Source organism: Dermacentor andersoni, chromosome 5 (genome assembly GCF_023375885.2).
Source record: "Dermacentor andersoni chromosome 5, qqDerAnde1_hic_scaffold, whole genome shotgun sequence".
Taxonomy (NCBI): domain Eukaryota; kingdom Metazoa; phylum Arthropoda; class Arachnida; order Ixodida; family Ixodidae; genus Dermacentor; species Dermacentor andersoni.
Window position 1 is genome coordinate 133,641,277 of NC_092818.1, and position 20,109 is coordinate 133,661,385.

A 20,109-nucleotide genomic window follows, 5' to 3' on the forward strand; every position below is an offset into this window, starting at 1 on the left:
AATTAAACTTTACGCGGATTACTGTATACTATATGACGAAACTGACTCACCCCAAGATCAAATCAGGCTGAATAGTGACTTTGGCAAAATAGTTGCATGGTGCCATCAATGGCAAATGGTTATTTACTATGAAAAAAACCGTCATCATGAGAATAACACTAAGGAAAAAGCCACTTCTCTTCCACTATTTTGCCCAGAAAACTTATATCTCCGAAGTATCTCACTATAAATATCTCGGTATACACATATCTCGCATTCTGAGCAAGTAGGCCAGACTCGACCCACCGCGGCGCTTACTTGCCTCGAAGTGCTCGCGTTTCCGTCAATCCGACGAGCGAATTCTTGACAAGTGCACTTTCCCCGACTTTGTCGGTTCCATATGAGCTAAAAGCCTTCAAGGGGAGCGAAGCTAAAAAAAAATCTATCTTAAACAAGTTTTCTCTCGTAGCAAAAAAAAAAAAAAAAAAGACAACAGTTCTTGTTCATGCGTTTTCCAGCCCTGTATATGGGAAATGTGTCACAATATTGAAGCAGTCACGCAGTCATCACGTCGTAGAGCACTTACAGTTGCTATAACCAGGTGGTTCTGATGTGTTTGAGTGCGCAAATAAACTATGCTGACACCGTCTGGCGGGAATGCCACGAATATGGAACGATATTAACAACAAACGATGTGCGCCTGCATCAACGCTTGCTTTATCCCGGTGACGCAGACCATGGTGTCTCTAGTTCCATGCTCGCTGCGAGGAGCGCGTGCACAGTTAAAATTTAGCGCGCTGTGTCAAATTAGGCCAGAAGCTGGACACATGTGCCTGAATATGAGAAGTCAACTTGTGTGCGCGAGCTCTCAGCATGTGTCATCGAAAAATGTTTCCTCTGCTAGCTAATCTGTTTGTGATGACGCTGCTGTAGGCTCGCCAAGTTTTAAGACTGAGTGCCCGTAGGAGGACGCATGAATCCGGAAAATGCACTCTCGAAAGTCGACGGCAGAGTTGGCTACAAGGACTTCCGGAATTTCGATTTTTTTTTTTTGGTATTTAGGCCAGGTTGCGTTAACCTTTTATACTTTATTGACTAGTCTTTCTGTACATGTTACAGGTGAGCCAAAATAAAACATTAAATAAAAATTATTGAAAAGCCCTTGCTAATGCCAGCACGTTACGCCAGATCGCAGAATGATGAAATAGGAAGAAGTGACCTGACTGGGCCTGTTTATTACTCAAATAAAAATTTTATTATAGATGAACCCATATGGGTTAGCGCCTGACCACCGATCCCTGAGCTTGAAATAGAAACTTTGCTTTTGAATTTGATGGGAAATCTATCTGACCATCTAACGTGAATCATTGAAATTTTAAGACATACGTACCTTCGTGCTTCCAAATTTTCAACTGAACGCTGAATGAACGCTGAATGAACGCTGAATGAAGCTGAATGAGCGCTTTCGTCGTGACGGCCGACCGCAAGCTCTACCATCACCTGCTGAACAACAACAGCAACAACAACAACAGCAAGCGAACGTCAAATGACGTGGTTTCTGCTCACTTGTGCGTTTCGATAACAACGTGTCGCGACCCGCCAGTACCAACAATTGCCGCCGTTTGAGCATCGCCCTCCCACGGGGTGGTCCCTGGGGCACCCATAAACGAACTTCCTGCGTACAGTTTTCCCAGGCAGCTCATCCCCCTCTCCGTTCAATCTGCGCGTGCCGGGCGGATGTGCTCTCAGTGGACGCCACGGACACCTTCGATGGCCCAGTATCTGACGTTCTGCGCGGTGCTCTAGCGCAGATTGTACGCGGCAAATGAAGAAGCGATAACTGCGACACCACTGCACATGACTCAGATGCGGTGACCACTGAGCTACGGCCGCGTTCGTCATCGCTGGTGTGTTGCCGGCTACGTTCGAGGCATGCAAGTCTGCTGTTCATCTCTCATCACAGCTACCTCGCCACTGGAGCCCGTTGCGCTTGAGAAACTGCTGAAAAAGAAAAAAAAAACGCGTTCCAGCAAGCCTCAGCTTTGCGGAAGGACGAAAGTTCAACAAGAAGACGTTATTCAACGTAGGAGCTCACTGCGCCTCAAGGGAAACTCAAGACAGCAGACAAGGAGTGAAATCTAGTTGTGGCTTCTGTTGATCTTCAGTTGATGCCAAAGGAGCCGTCATGTTCCAATGGTAGCGCTTGTTCATAGTAACGTATGCTAGACCTGTTTCAAGATAACGCAGTGTGCCTCTGTGGACGAAATGCGATTGTCACAAACGTGTGCATTATGTGGATACTGATGTCTTTCTGACAAAGAAGACAGTGAACGCAAGGTGCTGAGGAGATCGAACTTGCTTATATCTTAAAGCAAACGTTCCAGATAAGTCGCCCGTGTCCATGGACACCAAGAAGGACAACTTACGGCTTGCATAAATTTTGCACCACTCGTCAGCTACCGTAATTGACGTAAGTATCAAGTTTAGCATTATCAACTAATGTTACATGTTATGCAGCTTTCGTAACAATTTGTTTTTGCGGGGATGCGCAAAAGTATTTGTTATATCAATGAAAAATGTAGGCAGTAGATGCCGCTGTTGCCGCGCTATTAATCAACGAACGATTTTGATAAAACACGCTATAGAGTACGCAAAAAAGGTATTATTTCTGGTAGGTTATAATTAAACGCTTAATACGTATAAATGAGGTATGACAAGTAGGCAAGGCTGTACTCGGATGTATGATGTTTAGTGGGGTGCGTACTAAATGCAAGGTCGACTGCGACAATGAAAAAAAAGATAGTTTTGTAAAGTTCGCTAAGCCACTACTCAGTTACAAGCATCACGTCATGTGTCTACTTTTTGAACCTGGAAGCGTGCGTCGTTTAATTTGGTTTGACATAATTCTTTTATAGGGATAACTCATATCAAGTGATATGTCGCTCCAACTAGCATAATTTCGCGAAAGGGCACATGCGTTAACCTCGGCGGAGACAACTCACCGGCAAGCATTGCTGCTTACCAATGGGCTGTAACTCATAGTAGCTTGCCGGCCTGTTGAGAGTACAAGTAGAACAAAGGTGTCTCACTCACGCGTCCATCAAACCGAAGACGACGCCTTGAGTGTGCAGTGAAACTAAGCGAGAGCCACCTTCTACGTCAATTATACCGAAACATGGGTTCGTTCGAGCACATGCATGCGTATTACAGCGGTATGTAATTAGCATGAATTCTAAGAATGTCAACTTATCTACAGTAGCGGATAATTGCAAAGTGAGTTGATGTTCATTCAGCTTTTGCACGCCGAAGTGTCTCTCCTGTCCACATTTAATGCGTCTTTCTTTGCTGTTTTAGCATAGGAGTGTACGAATTTGTTAGAATTTCTAGTTTTGATTCGTGAATGCAAGAAAAGTGCTTCTTTATAGCTATTCAACTATGCATGTTTGCAGCTTTTGTTAAGCTCCTTGTTAACTGAGGGAGAATTGTGCTGTGTACTGAGCTTCGTATTTCACCTACTAATCACTGAATCGCGCATACTTATAATTCAAGCTTCGATTCTTTGTATCTAAAACATTTGGACGATTTGCTTTACAAGAAAAAAAAAAAAGCCGACATCTTAGGATTAATGAAGCCTAAAATTGAATAAATAGTAGTCATTATTAGGCCAATGTGCAGAGTTGGGAAGACGCTGTCTGGCGGGAAAGTTACGACCCAGACATTCCGTTACGACAAAGGGGTCTTCTATAGAATACATCAGCTCTGTTCGGGTTTAATTCATCATTGCTCCGGCAGGGGGCTTTCAATAGATTACAGTTTGTGGCAGTTGGAATTTCTCCTATTAAGTTCCGGTCAGACTACAAATACTAGATTTCCCGTTAAATTGTACTGGGATACACTAAACACTGAACATTGGACTGGGCGCAATGCCGTATCACACGAAATGTGGCGTCGCACGATCCAGACAAATATATCACAGGTGTATCTCGCGGCCAATTTCTAAGCCACATATAGGACTTATGCTCGTAGTATCCTATTACATTTGGTGAACGAGTGACATTTCACTAAGTTGAGGTTGCACAATTTTTTTTTAACACTAGGCTGGTGAACATTACAAAAGACTAAACGCAGTCAAAAGACACTCTCGAACGATAAGTAATTGTGTCAGAAGCTGCAACGCTTCTATGCACGACAGTTATTCAAATAGTGCTTCCCTTCTTATATTGTTTTCTTTAATTGACGCATGCGTTATTAGCTGCACTACCGTAATGTAGAGCTCTCGGATATTACCAGCCTTTTCGTGTATAAGAATATGGGCGTACTGCGCAGCCGTTTCCTGCATTAGCTTTTTTTTTATTGTGTCCTACTACTCCGCCCGAAAACATACACTAACGATCTGCACACACAGAGACTGCGTGCGCAGCGATGGAAATCCCGCTCGACAAACATCCTTGAAACTACCACTCACACCCTCCTCTATGTCCCTTCCACTTACGTCTACCAAGAGTAGTTGGCTGCAGCAGGTGACATAGACGAGAAAGTGTGCCTGGCAAAATTAATTGTTCGAGAATGCCGCCAACGTGATGCTTGGCTGAGCAACCTTACTAATACCACGCCGATACACCTGTTTTACTCTCAATAAAATGTTTTCTTTTCTCTCACGTTCGCAATGACCATACAGAGCACAGTAGAAGGGCACACCTAATGCCTCTTGTGACATCGGAGCAGTAACATCACGCCCTGCCACGGAAGACGGAATGGAAGTGTCCTCGGCCGGGGGCGCCTTCGTAATAGCCGTCGCCATCGCCGGCACGGTGGGCAACGCGCTGACGATAGCCGCGCTGCTGCTGCGCATGCGCCGAGAGCACAGTGGCAACGCGTCGTCCGTGTTCATCGTGAGCTTGTCGGCGGCCGACTTGTGCTTCTGCTCTCTGAACCTGCCCTTCGCCGCGTCCAGTCTGCTGCAAGGGGCTTGGACGCACGGACCGCTCCTGTGTCGGCTGGTAGCCGCAGGCCGGTACCTTAACGTGGGAGTCTCGCTGCTCTCGATTACAGCCATCGCCGTCAACAGGTGCGTGAATCAAACCGCATATTCTTACACCTAGGCCGTTTTTCATAATGAGGAAACAAACAGCAAAAAAAAAATGCTAATGTCGATCAAAGCTGTAGGCAGTAGATGCCGCTGCTGCCACGCTATTAGCCAACTAATGACTGTCATAAAACACGGTATATATTACGCAAGGTATCATCTTTGGTAAGTTATAACTAGTCGCCTATTATAAATGAGGTGTGGCAACTATAGGCAAGGCTGTCTTCAGATGTATGGTGTTTAGTGGGGTGTACACTTAGTGCAAGGTTGACTGTGACAATGAGACGTACGTCGTTTCATAGGGTACCGCATAATTCTCTTATAGGAATAACTCATATCAAATGATAAGTCGCTCCACCTAGCATAATTTCGCGAAAGGACCCATGCTTTAACCTCGGCGGAGAGAACTCACTGGCAAGCGGTGCTGTTTACCAAAGGGCTGTAAGCGATAGTAGCTTGCCGGCCTGTTGAGAGTACAAGTAGAACAAAGGTGTCTCACTCACACGTCCGTCAACCCGAAGGCGCTGCCTTGAGTCCACAGTGAAACTAGCCGAAAGCGACCTTCTACGTCGGATATAGCGAAACGTGGGTTAGTTCGAGCATATACATGCGTATTGCACCGGTATGTAATTAGTATGAGTACTAAGAATATCAACCTTTGTATAGTAGCGGAAAATTACAAAGTTAGTTGATGTTCATTCAGTATCTTGCACGCCGAAGTGTCGAAATTTGGAGCTCGAAGGGATGTTTCGGACGGTACCCACAAGCAAACAAGTGTTGCAATGTTGGCTAAAGCACGTTGGCGGGCTAGTTGGTTAGGATTCATGATAGCGCAGAACAGCGCGACTGGACAAGCACTATGTGTTTGTGTGTGTCAAATTATTCTCTGTACTCGTCTGGTCGCGCTGCGCTGTGTTGTGTTTCACTGTGTGCTGTCTCAGGTACGTGCTCGTGGTGCGGCCATCGCTCTACGGCCGGCTGTATGGGCGTGCGGGAATTTGGTGGATGGTAGCTGCCACGTGGCTGGCCCCCTGTTTTCTGCTGGCCCCCACTCTGGCTGGCGTGTGGGGCCGCTTCGGGCCGGACCCGCGTAGCCCTGGGTGCTCAGTGGTGGCGTCGGGCGGAAGGTCGCCCAAGGCGTTCCTCTTCGTGGCCGCCTTTCTCGTGCCCTGTCTGGCGATCGTCTACTGCTACGCCGCCATCTTCAGGCACGCACGGAAGGCCAGGTAGGTTTTTCGTCTCACCAAGGGCGATCTTCTGGAAACTTTAGTCGAAATCAGTAATGTTTAATTTGTGGCCTAGTCAGACAGGACTTCACTACATTTTCTGAAATACCCCATTGTATAAGTATTACATAAGAAGTGGATAGCAAAACAAAACTTTAAAGACAGGTGCTGTTTATGAAATATGCGTGGCAACAGCTTTGGCAAGAAAACAGATGGGCTTGTGATGACAGTAATGGCAAGTGGAAGGCCGTGCCAGCCTCTTGCTGCTCGAAAGTGAAGGAAAGATGACACGACTTTCTAGAATAGTACCCGGTAAAGAAACAAACATGCGCGTAACAAACAGGCTCGTAATAAAAATGGAACCGACACAGTAGTTATAACAACCTGAATAGGCTTGCAAAATCAGAGTTTCTGACGCAGCTCTCGCGTCCTGTTAGCCTTATGGGACCATATGCAGTATGGCGAATCTTATGATTGCGTGCAGAATTGTTGCCCACCTCCTGGTACATATAGTGAAGATAGGGTGCCCAAAAATAGATGCAATGACTAATTTTTTAACTTTTGTTTATTCTTCAGATAGCATCCTGTTGAAAACATGAAACTTTTCGACGCCTACTCGCCATTTTCACCCGCTCTATCGAGAGCGCACAGTTAATTCGGAAATTATGAGTTCGGAAGCTCAGACGTTATTGGGTTTCTTAGTACGTTGTCACTTCGTTGCACGCAGAAATCGCTGCAGCAAGGTGTATCGACGTTCTGTAGATATAACAGAAAGGAAACCTTACTAGCATTACGATTCGTCATCAAATATAATAATCATGTCAATGAAACGAGGACATTGTTTTCAAGGCCAGTCCCCAACGCGAAGTGCGTACGTCGTTGTTTCTGTTGTGCTTGTACAACAAAATTAACACTTACTGCGGTAGGTCCGCCATCTGAAGCAAATTTCGGGCACTGTCTGTGCGTAGGCTGCAGCTGGAGGCGCACGGTGAAGCTGCTCGTCGGCGCCAGGACGAGTGGCGCATCACACGCATGGTCCTCGTCATCTTCCTGTCGTTCCTCGCATGTTATTTACCCATCACCATCGTCAAGGTGAGACGTGCATTAAATTGCTGCCATTCAGGGAAATATTCCTTGAGAAAGGAACGCATGCTAGAGTATGATCAGATGTCGGTTTATCTCTGCGTGAGTGAAATTAGTTCGAAACGACATAAGCTGAAACAGCGCAACGAAGCAGGGACACAGAAGCAACATTTCACGAAAAAGCTCGTATCTGCTGGGCTCGTACATCAAGCACCTATCATCGGTTGTCTTCGCCGGCAGGCACACAATTACACTTTCAATATTTATGAATATTTCCGTTTTTTTTCCCGCCTCAATACTTGTGGCTGTTAACACGGCCTGATAAAGGGTACTACGCTGGCTTGCTTGCTCCCCGACTTGCCTGCCGGATACCATTTACCAGCCTGCAAGGTAATAATTCGGACCCTCAGTTGACCACTTCTTCTAAACTGCCTCGTGATTGGATCACTTTTTTCGCGCACGTTTTCGTGAATGCACGAATTCTTCACCAAGAAGGGCACTCATCGCGCGCGACCCACTTAAGTGGTGCAGGACATCCACGTGCAATGTGTGTCTGACACCAAGCTGCTGGCAACATTGCAGGTAGTTGACGCCGAGGTTCGTCACCCAGCTGCGCATCTGGGAAGCCAGCTGCTGCTGTATCTGAGTGCGTGCATCAACCCCATCATCTACGGCGTCACCAACCGGCAGTACCGGCGGGCGTACGCGCAGCTTCTCGGCTCCGTAGCTGCGTTGTGCTGTTCCCAAGCGCCCTACACAACGGAGCAGACGGATGGCAAGCAGCGAGACTCCCAACAGACCAGCCTCTGAGCCATCAATGTGCAGGAGCGGTCTAGATGGTAATCCGTTGTCACCTTATCGCGAAATGACACGGGGAACGCAGGAAAGCATCGCCACACGAAGGTCAGTGCGGTAGAATCTCCAGTTACGACTAGGACGACAACGCACAGGCACACATTATCGTGCTGTTCAATGACAGTGCAGTGCCCACGACATTGCTTTCTACTATGAAGGCGTAGGCGTACTTGCACCTGTTTCCGAGTTTAGTACAAGGCACACTTGCGTGTTGGCGGTCGTGAATGTGTTGGCGCAGGCACGGTTGGATTTTAGCGCTGGGCCGCAGAAGCCTCCTCGACGGCAACTGTCGACATGCAGCGTTTTCCGAGGACCTGTAGACAAACAGATTCGTACAGGGACAGATGATACGAGCTTAAGCAAATTATGTTTTTTTTTTTTTTTCAGAAATCTGCGATGTGCAGTAACGTTTACGAAAGGAAACGCTTACATCTGCTCGACCGAAGCCGCAGAGCTACGAAGAAAACCAGTGAAGGATCCTTCAAAAAGGAAAGCTTACCAGCTGAAGCAAAACTCATATTGCTCATGGCAATATGTCCGGCTCCACCGCCTTCGTAGGGCAGTCATCTTAACATCTAAGCAAAATTAGCGAAATGTGGCTGCGTTTCGTTGCCGATCAGGTAGCGCGCCTGCATTGTAGTGCTACAATGTTGCGAAGCGTTAGTATTGCGTACAGGCAGATATTTGCTCCCTTTGCTCAATGTGCAAGTAGCTTAGAACAGCGTTGTTGGTTATCAAGAAACAGCGCTAGTAAAATCAATTAAGATCCAGTTTCGTGTTTTCTTTTTCAGCGAAGCTACCTTGCAGCGATTCGCGACATGTGGCTTCCGAAAGGGCAGGCTTCCTGAGGACAGGCTTCCGTCCTGCCCTCTTTTGCGAGGAATGCTCCTTGCTTTCTTCACGGTGTCACAGCGAATGCGGCGACGGCTCGGAGCCTACCGATTGTGTCTAGTCCAAACATTTTACTCGTGTGCTGACCTCTGACCATCTTGCCATCGTGATGTGTGTAGAGAAAAAAAATCGACTGATTCTTACGTTTCCTGCGGTACTATAGCACAGTAGGAAGACTCTCTCTGAGCCTCCTATTCTGTCCCTAAAATACTGGTTGAAAGAAAGAACTGCAAATATTGCCATTGTATTTCGTAGTAAGCGAAACATTCATATCCACATGAAAATGTTGAATAATGAGATAGCGCACAAGACAGAGAACCTCTGTGTGTCTTGCTGATTCCCGGCTGAATGTATGGTGTGCCTCGTGGCATAGTGTTATTTTCTCGTTGCATGCATACAAAGTGTTCGCAGTCATAACGTACTTGGATGAGATGAACCGTTTTGATCCGCAGGTAAGAATGTGTCATCCTTTGTGCATGCGGTAATAAAACAAATCACTCTTTGATAGATTGTTGGTGTGCCGTGTTTTTTTAGATGTCCTCCGAACAATTACCATAGAAGAGTGACATATCGGACACTATATTGAACGCCATAGATGTCTTTTGAGAGTGCCAGTCAACACCCATATGACACGTTCATGCTCCTTACGTTTCGCAAATTGCGAAAGCACAGACTTCCTGAAAAGCAAGCTTAAAGTTTTGGGAGCACTACTCAGAAGGTCCTTTTCTCGAGAAACCAAACCACGTATGTGCAGTATGCACAATGCTCGAAAGTAGCCTTCAGAATGTACATACCGATATTTTACTCTCGCCATGAGTTTTTGAGTTTTGTATTTTGGCGCGTATCAAAATAAAAAAGAAATGCGTCAATCCTTGGAGAGAAAAATTTCTTGATAGAGGCTGCGGTACCTTCTTGTCACGCATATTTCATACAGGTATTTTTCTAAATATTTGCAATAAAGTTTCTTTAATTTTTTTAGTTAATCGCATGGAGCCTATGTGCAATTGAGCATGTTCAGGTGGATTAGCTAATAATGAGGGTGTCACTCGCTAGTTAAATCGAAATGTACAGGTAGCTAATTCACAAATGTATCAATAGTCAACTTTTTAATTATTCACAGCATATGTGGCTCTACTGCAGTGAAGCCATTCAGTAATTAAGTTGTTCTGCTTAGTAGAAATGTTGATTAGTGTAATATTCCAGAAATCCATCCCAATAATCTGCAAAAAAAAAAATGCATTCCGAAGTGTCAGGACGGGTTTTTCAGGAAACTGTTAACAGGAACAGCAATGCGCTTCGTTGTAGATACACCGGACAGATGCCTCGAGGTTATTGCTAGTCTCCGAATTTCTTCTAAGCCGACATGACTTCACTATTTTTAAACTTTGCAATTGCAACATATGCCTTAAAGTGAACAACTAAAGAAAGAATTAACGAACATTAGTAATTATCTGCGTGGACATTGCCATTTCTAAAGCAAAGTTTCACCTGTCCCAGAAATCCACTTGAAAATGAAGAATGACGCTATCACAGGAATGGCGACAGGATGATGTTTATTACTGGAAAGCTAAGCCCAAACTGTCAAAGGAAGGTCTAAAGTCCACGTATATGCTTCTTCTTCTTCTTCTTCTTCTTCTTTTTTTTTTAAAGCGAGCATGTCCAGAGACTTTAGGGAGGTACATACAAATGCTATAGGTGTAAACTGGATCGGTAACCGTAATTTTTGTATTATGCCACCCAGAAGGGGACAGCCGGCCCCGAAGGGCGTTGTGTTGCGTGACTGACAATAAGAAAGAGATTAATTTTATCTTACATACGGCTCTTTATCCGAGCCGTCATCGCTGTTAAAACGGCGCGTTGTGTTTCGTGGTTGGGCAATTTCCCAAGCTTTTCGTTTGTCAGCACATTCAGCTAACAACGAGGAGTCTGTAGCTTCTGAAGGACGTCGTTGCAGTGAAGACAAGAAGGAAGTGTGTCGCACCGATATCGAGGCAGGCGCCTACGTGCGCGTGTATTGTGCGAAAATGGCGGGTGATAGCGACCTCGCTAGCAAGCGGAATTTACAGATAGTCGCAAGAACTAAAAGAAATAACGGAAACCGATGCTATTTTGAATGGGACAGTGTACACAGCTGACGGACTTCAGCTGTCATTGAAATATCTTGGTTATAGGTAACCGAGACACATCGATTCATTTTTTTTTTTCGATGCTTAATCTGCTGTATAATGCAGTTATGCAGATTGCGTACGTATCATAGACTTGACTCGCTAGGAGTGCCAGTATGATTGAGGAGAATACAAATCTATTGAAACTCTTATTTATCCCAGAATCATCAGTATGCGCATGCACTAGGCAAGCATTTTTTTGTGACAACATTCAAGAAATGTATATGGAACTCAAAGAAACGCATTTATATTGCGTGTACAGTGCCTAACAAAGTTGTCTGGAGCGCTGGAACAAGGCGTTCGGAGTTGCCGTTCGTATCGCCTATACCGTAGACCATAGGACGAAACAACCTGCTTTTGAGCATGATTTGCCTGATGAACAGGTCGCACCTACTCTAACTTATTATTATGCGATTGATTTTCAGTGCTCCTTTTTATTCGGGATGGTAAATTTTCAGTTTCCCGTAATTTTTGAAGATTGCATTTGGTATATAGCGTAAATGTTGTCCTTGAGCTGGATTTGGATTATTCAAAGAGTCGGACATTAGTGGCACGAGGAATTGATATCCACATTGACATAATTAATAAAAACTAACTATATAACTTCTTAATAACTTCACGCAACATAATGCAATTTACGAATTGTAGCTGGTTTGCTCAATAAACAGTTAAGAGTGTAGCGCCATCTTTCTTTATGCTCTGTCTGTCGCTGCTAATTTGCTTTCGCCTGCTAATTATGTAGCAGGCGAAATTGCAAGACGTATCTACTTGAAATGAAACTCCAGGACAACACCACTTTCGGGATATTATTTCCTGAAGTGCGGGACAAAACACGTGGACTTACCTTTGTACTTCAATGCAAAAAAGTAAATGGAAGAACCGTGCATTGTTGCCGCAAGTTTGATGGCGAATATCTCCAAAACATTGTGGAAATTCCTTTCAAGTGGTTAAGCCTTGCAAAATTACCGGTACAATTAGCAAATTGCAATATGTGCCGTTTAGTAATTAATTAGGAAGATAATTAGTGAATTCCTTTTAATTATTTGAATGTGTGGTTCGATTTCTTGTGCAAGTAATGTCCGCCTCACTGAATAATCCAGCTGAAGGAGTAGAACTATATAATTTGCAACCAGGCGATATATAAAAATTCCCGTAAACACCCCGAATTATCACCCCGTAAATGACACCATCTACACGGGCGAGCCTCACCAACTGTGCAAATATGCAACGCGCAGGCGTTTCTCATCGTCTTGTCTAGCCTGTCGTTCACAGCAGTCGATCCCCCGTAGTGGGTTGAGCCGTACAAATAAGCACCAAGTCAAACCAAACCAAATTGCTCTGTCGTTCGATAGGCCCTTTCCGACAATGGAAGAAGAGGCGGCTGATGATACCAATGTATTGGACACTGAACTCTCCCGTACCGTCGACACCTCTCGCACGCAAGACGCCTCTCGCTCGGAAGAGTCATCGCGAGGAAAGCGAAAGCGTCGTCGTTCGAAGAAAGCTAGGAAGTATCATGGCGACACAACCGCTGCGGCTGGTTCAGTGGTCAAAGACACGAGAGGCAGGGATCTCCAGGAACAGACTTCGGCTGCAGTTACCGAGAAGAGCTGGAGTAGCAAGCTTGAAACCACGGAGAAGACCACCAATCCAAAAGAAGCCAAAGAACGGACCCGGGACAACTCGCAGCAGGTAAAGAAGCTGCAGGGTGCCGTTGAAGGCGCTCAGAACCTAGGAACGGATGGCGTGGCTCAGGCTCCATCCTCGTCAGTTACCGTCGGGAACGCGGAGGCCCCACAAACGAAAGCAGTCGAGTCTGCGCCTCGTGGCGATGTTACCCAAACGCCGGAGGTGAGTGCATGCGTTATCATTGATTAAATGTATATAAATATATCGGTGGAAGTATACGAGAAAAGCCCACATTATTCTCTTGCAAAGGAACACTACAGCTCGCACGAGAGCGTCATGCCTTCAGTTTTCTCACAGTCTATGTAAGGACTATTTCCCATGAATTCAGGAATTAGGATGAAATTAAATTGCGCAAGCGTTAATTTTATCGTATGCCGCTGAAGACTACATTGAAAGGAAGTCGCGTTGATAGTGAATTTTCATAGCGTAACGTCAGTGACATTAATTTAAAATTTAATTTAATCCCTGGTTCAAAGCACATACGCATGTTAATTATTCCCAATAATAATAATAATAATAATAATAATAATAATAATAATAATAATAATAATAATAATTTTCTCGCTTTTCACAGAACACAATAAGAGAGTAGACGTAAGGGTAAAAGCCGCGTGCAGCGGCTTGAGGAAACCCCATTACGCCCGTTATGACAGTGTGGCGAGGAAACAGCTTAGCCTTGAGAAGTGTACAGCAAATACCGAAAACATTGGAGCACTTTAAGTCAGCATCACGAAAAAGGAAAAACATTTTATTGCGATAGCAATTACATGGACACTCCAGGCGTATTTCTACCGTCGCCGTCGCCGAGAGGTTCCGTGTAAAGTCCAAGGGCGATAATATTGTCGTCGAGCGCCGTACGCTGTATGTGCGAGTGAAAGGGTTCGAGGGTTAGCTGGCGAACGCGGTTCAATCTCGCGTGTGCGAGCGTGAAACGAGGGCTGGATAAAGCCCCTTAAACTTCGTAAAGTGGCGACACTCTCCTCCTCCGCCTTCACTCCTCCTAGTTTCTCCTCTCTTTCACGCTCCTTCCTCGACCGTGGCGCCGCCTACACTGCTCGAGCGTAGCAACGGCGCCAACATGCGTTCCTCGCCACTCCGTGGACGCTTCTCGAGTAAAAAGGGCGCTGATGCACGGCGCGAGGGCCCACGTGATGCTATTAGGCCAATAGCGACGCGGCGTCCGCTTTGGCCAGAGCGCGCCAGGAGGAGGCGGCATTCTTCAAAGCATGGCACTACTTTACGAAGTTTAAGGGGTTTTAGGGCTGAAAGCGTGCCCTCTCCTGTCGCGCACGAGGCAGGGGGGTCATGTGACGGAGGAGGGGCGTTCTTCTCCGGCGGCTGCTAGGGTGCCTCGATGTCCTCCTCGCCCACCGCTCCGTACAGAGTGGAGACAACTGCGGCATCTACGAAGGCGTTGGGCACGCGATTGGCGGACGCCGTAGTAGACAAATGTATAAGAACGTTGACAGTACACGCCTTTGGCGGACGCCGCAGGGACGCTCTGCGACGTGGCGAAAGTGAGCGTCCGCGCGGGCCTCATCTTCAAAGCGATCTGCGATGTTTGCAGAGTGCGCGTAGTGCCGGTAGCTTCATATGCGCTGTGCTTTCGACGTTTCGTTCGCGTTGAAGCGAGAGATGCACGAAGGTCAATTCGCTTGCTGCGGCCGCGATTTCTCACTCCAGCATTTTAACAGCGAGTTTCCGCGCTCATCGAACGAGATGTGTTCACGTTTACCTGTGGGCGCGTGAGACCGTGCTAGTAAATTTAGTTAAAACACGTTGATGGGATAGTTGCTTTGAATCTATTATAGAATGTGTACGGACGACTGAACAATGATTAACAAAGAAGCAAAACCTACGTCCTCGTTGAGTTACGCTTACGTATTCTACCAATGTTAATTTAGTTAGTAAGCGCGTACTTACAAGTTTAAACGGACGCTAAAACTACTATCCTTACTTCGCACAGCTATCCACTAATTTGCTATCGCAATCGGTGCTTCGCCTTTCGGGTGAGACTGCGACTTTCTTTCCTGCAGTTGCTGGCAAATCGCGGTACGTGGAACGTATTGTCAAACATGACAGTACACTCTGCACACTGAAGTGAAATGGAGAATTGTTGAGTACGCAGAGGGGCTCAATTTAACTGAAGCTCAATGTACGTGGTTTGTTCCTTGCCGCTATACTGGACCAACCGACAAATAAATGTCGCGCACCACAAGTGCGCACGCCATGACTTAAGGGTTTATCCGTTAACCGTTAATAGTTATCGTTAAGATTTGATCTTATTCCAAAATTTTAAATACATTCTCGCCGATGGAGCGTTTTTTTTGTCTTGTCAATGCTTTCGCAGTAGGAGTGCCAAAGTGGGAAAAGAAGTGTGTGTGTGTGTGTGTGTGAAGTCTGAGAAGCCGGTCAGGCGGTGAAAAGGAGCGGTAGGCCTAGTTTTATATATATATATATATATTTATATATATATATATATATATATATATATATTGTAAGCACTATTAACGAAATTTGTCGTTTTATTTTGTACATAGCCATCATAATCTTCCCTGTTTTTCTACTGCTTCGCGCATGAGCTGGGGCGTTGCCTTTTTGGGGAATAAGCAGCGCTGGACAACTTGGTCGGTCTCGGTATTATAAAGTGGTGGAGGTACGTCAAGACCCCGACGTCCTCTCGCGTTCCCGTCCTCCCTGGAGCTACGTTCCGGTTGCCGCCTGCGCCCGGCTACCCCTACAACGATGGACACGCGGCCATACATTTCGCTTCTGCCGCCATCGCCAGCAGGATGAACGACGAGGCTATGCTGAGTACGAGAGAGACCGCACTCGCCGACCAGGCGCCTACTATCCCGGATTGTACTCGTTCCGGCAATAGCGTTCTCCGTCTCCTCCAGCTGCTCCCAATATGCCTCATAGTTCCCGTTCGGCCATGAGCCGTTCTCCTTCGCCTTACCGGCGCTCTACATCATCGCTTCGCCCCACTTCCCATCTTGCCGACGCGCATTCGGAAAACTAACTGTTGCAGTTTTTGGAGGGGAAACTGCTTTCTATCGGTCTTCAAAAGTTCCTCCTGTTCGCCCGGCCAACATGCTTTCTGTAACTGTCGAAGGTGTTCCCGCGTCAGCTCTCATCGATACCGGTGCCGCCGCTTCTGCTCTTCGTAGTGATGTGTGATGTGTGTAAGTAAAAACGCCTTATCTTGGACCTATTTTGCGTTGTGCTAATAATGCATTCATTCACCCCGATGGACAATGTACTGCTCGTGTTCTCATCGACGGCATACGCCACCACATTGAGTTTATCATCCTTCCAACGTGCATCAATGAAATTATACTAGGTTGGGACTTACTACATTCTGCTTCAGTGATCATTTCATGTAGAGGGGAAGTTGTCCATATCACAGATACAGCGCTTGCACCTGTTACAGACTCTTCACTTTCATGCGTGAACTTGGCCATCGCTGCAAGCTACGTCCTGCGTCCTGGTCACGAAGACATTGTAGCCGTAACATACAGTCAGATTGCCGACGGAGACGCCCTAGTCGCCCCTTCTTCCCGCTGTACTTCTCGCGGAATTCTCATTGCCACCTGTCTCGTTCGGTTTTCACGTGGCCGCGCCCTTCTGTCTGCTTGCAACACGACCCCAGATCCTGTGATGTTGCCCAAAGGGATGACTGTGGAAACCCTCGCCGACACTCAACTTATCTCTATATTCACGCTTTGCTCTTCTTCATCGCCAGCGCCAACCTCAGGTTTGGATGATTCTTTCCCTCCTCCAACTGTTCTTGGTTCAGACCTAACAGCCGCGTAGTCCGAAGCCGCACTGGTGGTCTTGGCAAAGCACAAAGCCTGTTTCGATAGCTGTTCACCTTTGTTGAGCAAAACTTCTGCGGGTACACACCGCATCGAAACCGATGGTTCTGCTATAATTTGAATTTATAATTTAAGGTTCTGCTATAATAAGTTTCCTCGCCCCCTGCAGCAGAAAGATCTACGTAGTTTCCTCGGCTTGGCGTCATATTTTCTTCGATTTATACGCAACTTCGCTGCAATAGCAGCTCCTCTACACAAGCTACTGGTTACCGGTGCCTATTTCACATGGACTAGCGACTGCGAGTCGGCTTTTCAAGTTCTTAAGCGACATCTTACCTCCGGACCAGTGCTTCGCCACTTCGATAATCAAGCCCCCACCATACTCCATACTGACGCAAGCGCACAAGGTATTGGCGCAGTACTTCTGCAACGTAATGCAGCCTCTAAAGAGCAAGTCATAGCATATGCCAGCCGAACACTTTCTCCAGCTGAGCGGAACTACACCATTACAGAGCAAGAGCGCCTGGCTATCGTTTGGTCGATTCAGAAATTTCGCCCATACCTTTACGGCCGCCACTTCACCATAGTCACCGACATCATGCTCTGTGTTGGCTGTCGTCAATGAAAAACATGTCAGGACGCTTAGGTCGCTGGATACTCCGCTTGCAGGAATATGACTTTACAATAACGTACAAGTCTGGAAAATGTCATCATGATGCAGACGCACTGTCTCGCTGCCCACTCTCGCTCTCTCCCGGTAACGCGCCGTCGTCTTCCCTACCACGTCGTTCCGATGATTCGCCTGCCTCACACCAGTTCTCGATAACGCCCCTGGACGAAGTTACGCTTTCATCACGCTCTGATTTCGTCTTACTTCAGCGGGCCGACTCATACTGTCGAGCTCTCATGGATCGCCTTAGTGGGTTCGCCGAACCACCCAACAGCCGCTTGCGATGCCGACTTCGACAATTCCGCCTTCAAGATGGCGTGCTACACCGCTACGTTTACCACACAACAGGTCATCGGTGGGTCCCAGTTCTACCTCGCTGCCTTCGGCTGCGAGTATTAGAGGCACTTCACGACGACGTATCGGCTGGCCACTTAGGCTTCCATAAGACTTACGACCGCATCAAGACCCGCCGCTTCTGGTCTGGCCTATCCACAACGGTGGCCAAACACATTGCCTCTTGTGCGTCATGTCAGCAGCGCAAACGCTCGACATCCCCTCCTGCCGGTTTACTACAACCTCTCCCTTGACCGGACGCACCTTTTGAATTTGTTGGCATTGATTTATATGGTCCCTTGCCATTGACACCCTCCGGTCACCGATGGATTGTCACTTCGGTCGGCCATTTAACAAGATATGCGGAGACTGCCCCTCTGCGATCCGGTACCGCTTCTGAGGTCGCCGACTTTTTCTTGCGCGCCATCGTCTTGCGCCACGGTGCTCCTCGCGTTCTTCCCAGTGACCGTGTCAAGGCGTTTATTTCCCAAGTTCTCAAGGAAGTTTTTCGGGCCGCTAATACCGTCCACAAATCTACTTCTACCTATCATCCGCAAACCAATGGCCTTACTGAGTGCTTCCACCCTACGCTGTCTGACATGATTTCTGTGTACATCCGTCCTGACCATACTGACGGGGATAAAATTCTTCCTTTCGTGACATTCGCATATAATACTGATATTAAACGGACTACCGGCTACAGCCCTTTCTTCCTTGTGTATGGATGATCTTCTTCCACCATATTCGACAGAGAATTATTTTTAGCACCTTCTTCGCCTACCACGTTGCTTCCAGAAGATTTTGCTGCCCGAGTTGCACATTGCCTTCAAATTGCCCGGCAAAGCACTAAAGCTACCCAAGCTGAGCGCAAACATCACTGCGACAACAAATGCCGTGACCTAAGTTTTCACCCTGGAGACCAAGTCCTGCTTTGGACTCCAGTTCGCACTCCAGGCCTCTGTCAGAAATTCCTTCAACGCTACATTGGCCCATACACCGTTGTGCAGCAAACATCAGCAGTGAACTATCTCGTCCGCCTAGTACACTCCGTCCCTGATCGGCGCCACCGGAACGCCGAAATTGTTCACGTCTCGCGGAGAAGCCCTTCAGTCCCCATTGAGATAATCTCTAATCTGCGGCCAGGCTGGCCGCTTCCATGACGGGGGGAAGTTAGTGTAAGAACTATTAACGTACTTCGTCGTTTTCATTTGTACATAGCCATCATCATCTTCCCTGTTCTACTTCTACGCGCATGAGCTGCGGTGGTGCCTATTTCGGGAACAAACAGCGCTGGACAACTTGGTCGGTCTCGGTATGTTTATATATATATATATATATATATATATATATATATATATATATATATATATATATATATATATATATATATATATAGAGAGAGAGAGAGAGAGAGAGAGAGAGAGAGAGAGGGAGAGAGAGAGAGATGCGTTAGCCTTACGTCGCAACTCTGCACCTCTGAGGTTCCGGATCATTCATTTAAACCCCATTCACGACAACGCAAAGTGTTTAGGAGCTCACTCGACATACGTATGGCCTCTTCAAGGAGCGAAGTGGAACCGACGGGATCTATATGTTTACTCATGTTTACTCAGACTCATCGGCGCTCACTCATGTTCATACCCTTGTCCAATCATAATTTGCGCTGATAATTTCTGGGAAATTAATGTGGAGCGACTATGAGTCTGTGTACTCATGAGTGGGTACATTGCAACTCTGATCTCTGTTGAATCTAAGGGCGTTTAATTATCAATGAAAGACATATAGACGTCATACTTCACAGATTTATCACCATCATCGTCATGAACAACAACGACAAAGCACAGCCTTTTCCGTAAACTATACTTTAATGCTGACCAGCATGCCCCTTTAGTACGATGTAAATCGAGTGCCTGTGGTGTATCTTATGGATTTTTTTGTCTCACAGGAAAACACACAGTGGTGCCGGTATTTCAACGACGTGAGCACGGCAGTGGCCCTGGCGGTGGGCTTTATCACCATAATCTTCTTCATAATCTTTGGACGTAACGGCCCCAAGCCCGGCGGGTATGTTACGTGTGACACCGACAGCTGCAACCTCTACGCGCAGAGGCTACGCGCGTCACTTAACGCGTCCGCCGCCGTACCCTGTTACAATTTCAAGGAATTCGTCTGCAACGGGTGGCGACGCCAGAACACCTACAGCGTTCGCCAAAACATGACGCTTACCGCACTTGACGCGCTAGCGACTCTGGCCAACAGTGTCAGTGTGCCGACCAAAGGGCAGACGACTGCCCAGAGAGGCGCAGGCTTCTTC

General features: G+C 46.8%; 1 protein-coding gene across 4 annotated transcripts; it reads left to right on the top strand.

Moving 5' to 3' along the window:
• Positions 1–1,700: 1,700 nt before the first annotated feature.
• Positions 1,701–9,627, top strand: LOC126531206 (G-protein coupled receptor moody-like). 4 transcript variants are annotated; one of them, XM_055071025.2, is made up of 6 exons: positions 1,701–2,449; positions 4,702–5,047; positions 6,007–6,291; positions 7,260–7,383; positions 7,957–8,213; positions 9,021–9,627. In XM_055071025.2, the coding sequence occupies exons 2-5, from the start codon at positions 4,734–4,736 to the stop codon at positions 8,182–8,184; spliced, it is 951 nt and encodes a 316-aa protein (XP_054927000.1). In that variant the 5' UTR covers positions 1,701–2,449; positions 4,702–4,733; the 3' UTR covers positions 8,185–8,213; positions 9,021–9,627. The 4 variants fall into 4 exon arrangements, with proteins under 4 accessions (XP_054927000.1, XP_050034593.1, XP_072144419.1 ...); XM_050178636.3 differs by having other exon boundaries at positions 4,658–5,047; positions 7,957–9,627; XM_072288318.1 differs by having other exon boundaries at positions 7,957–9,627.
• Positions 9,628–20,109: the final 10,482 nt, after the last annotated feature.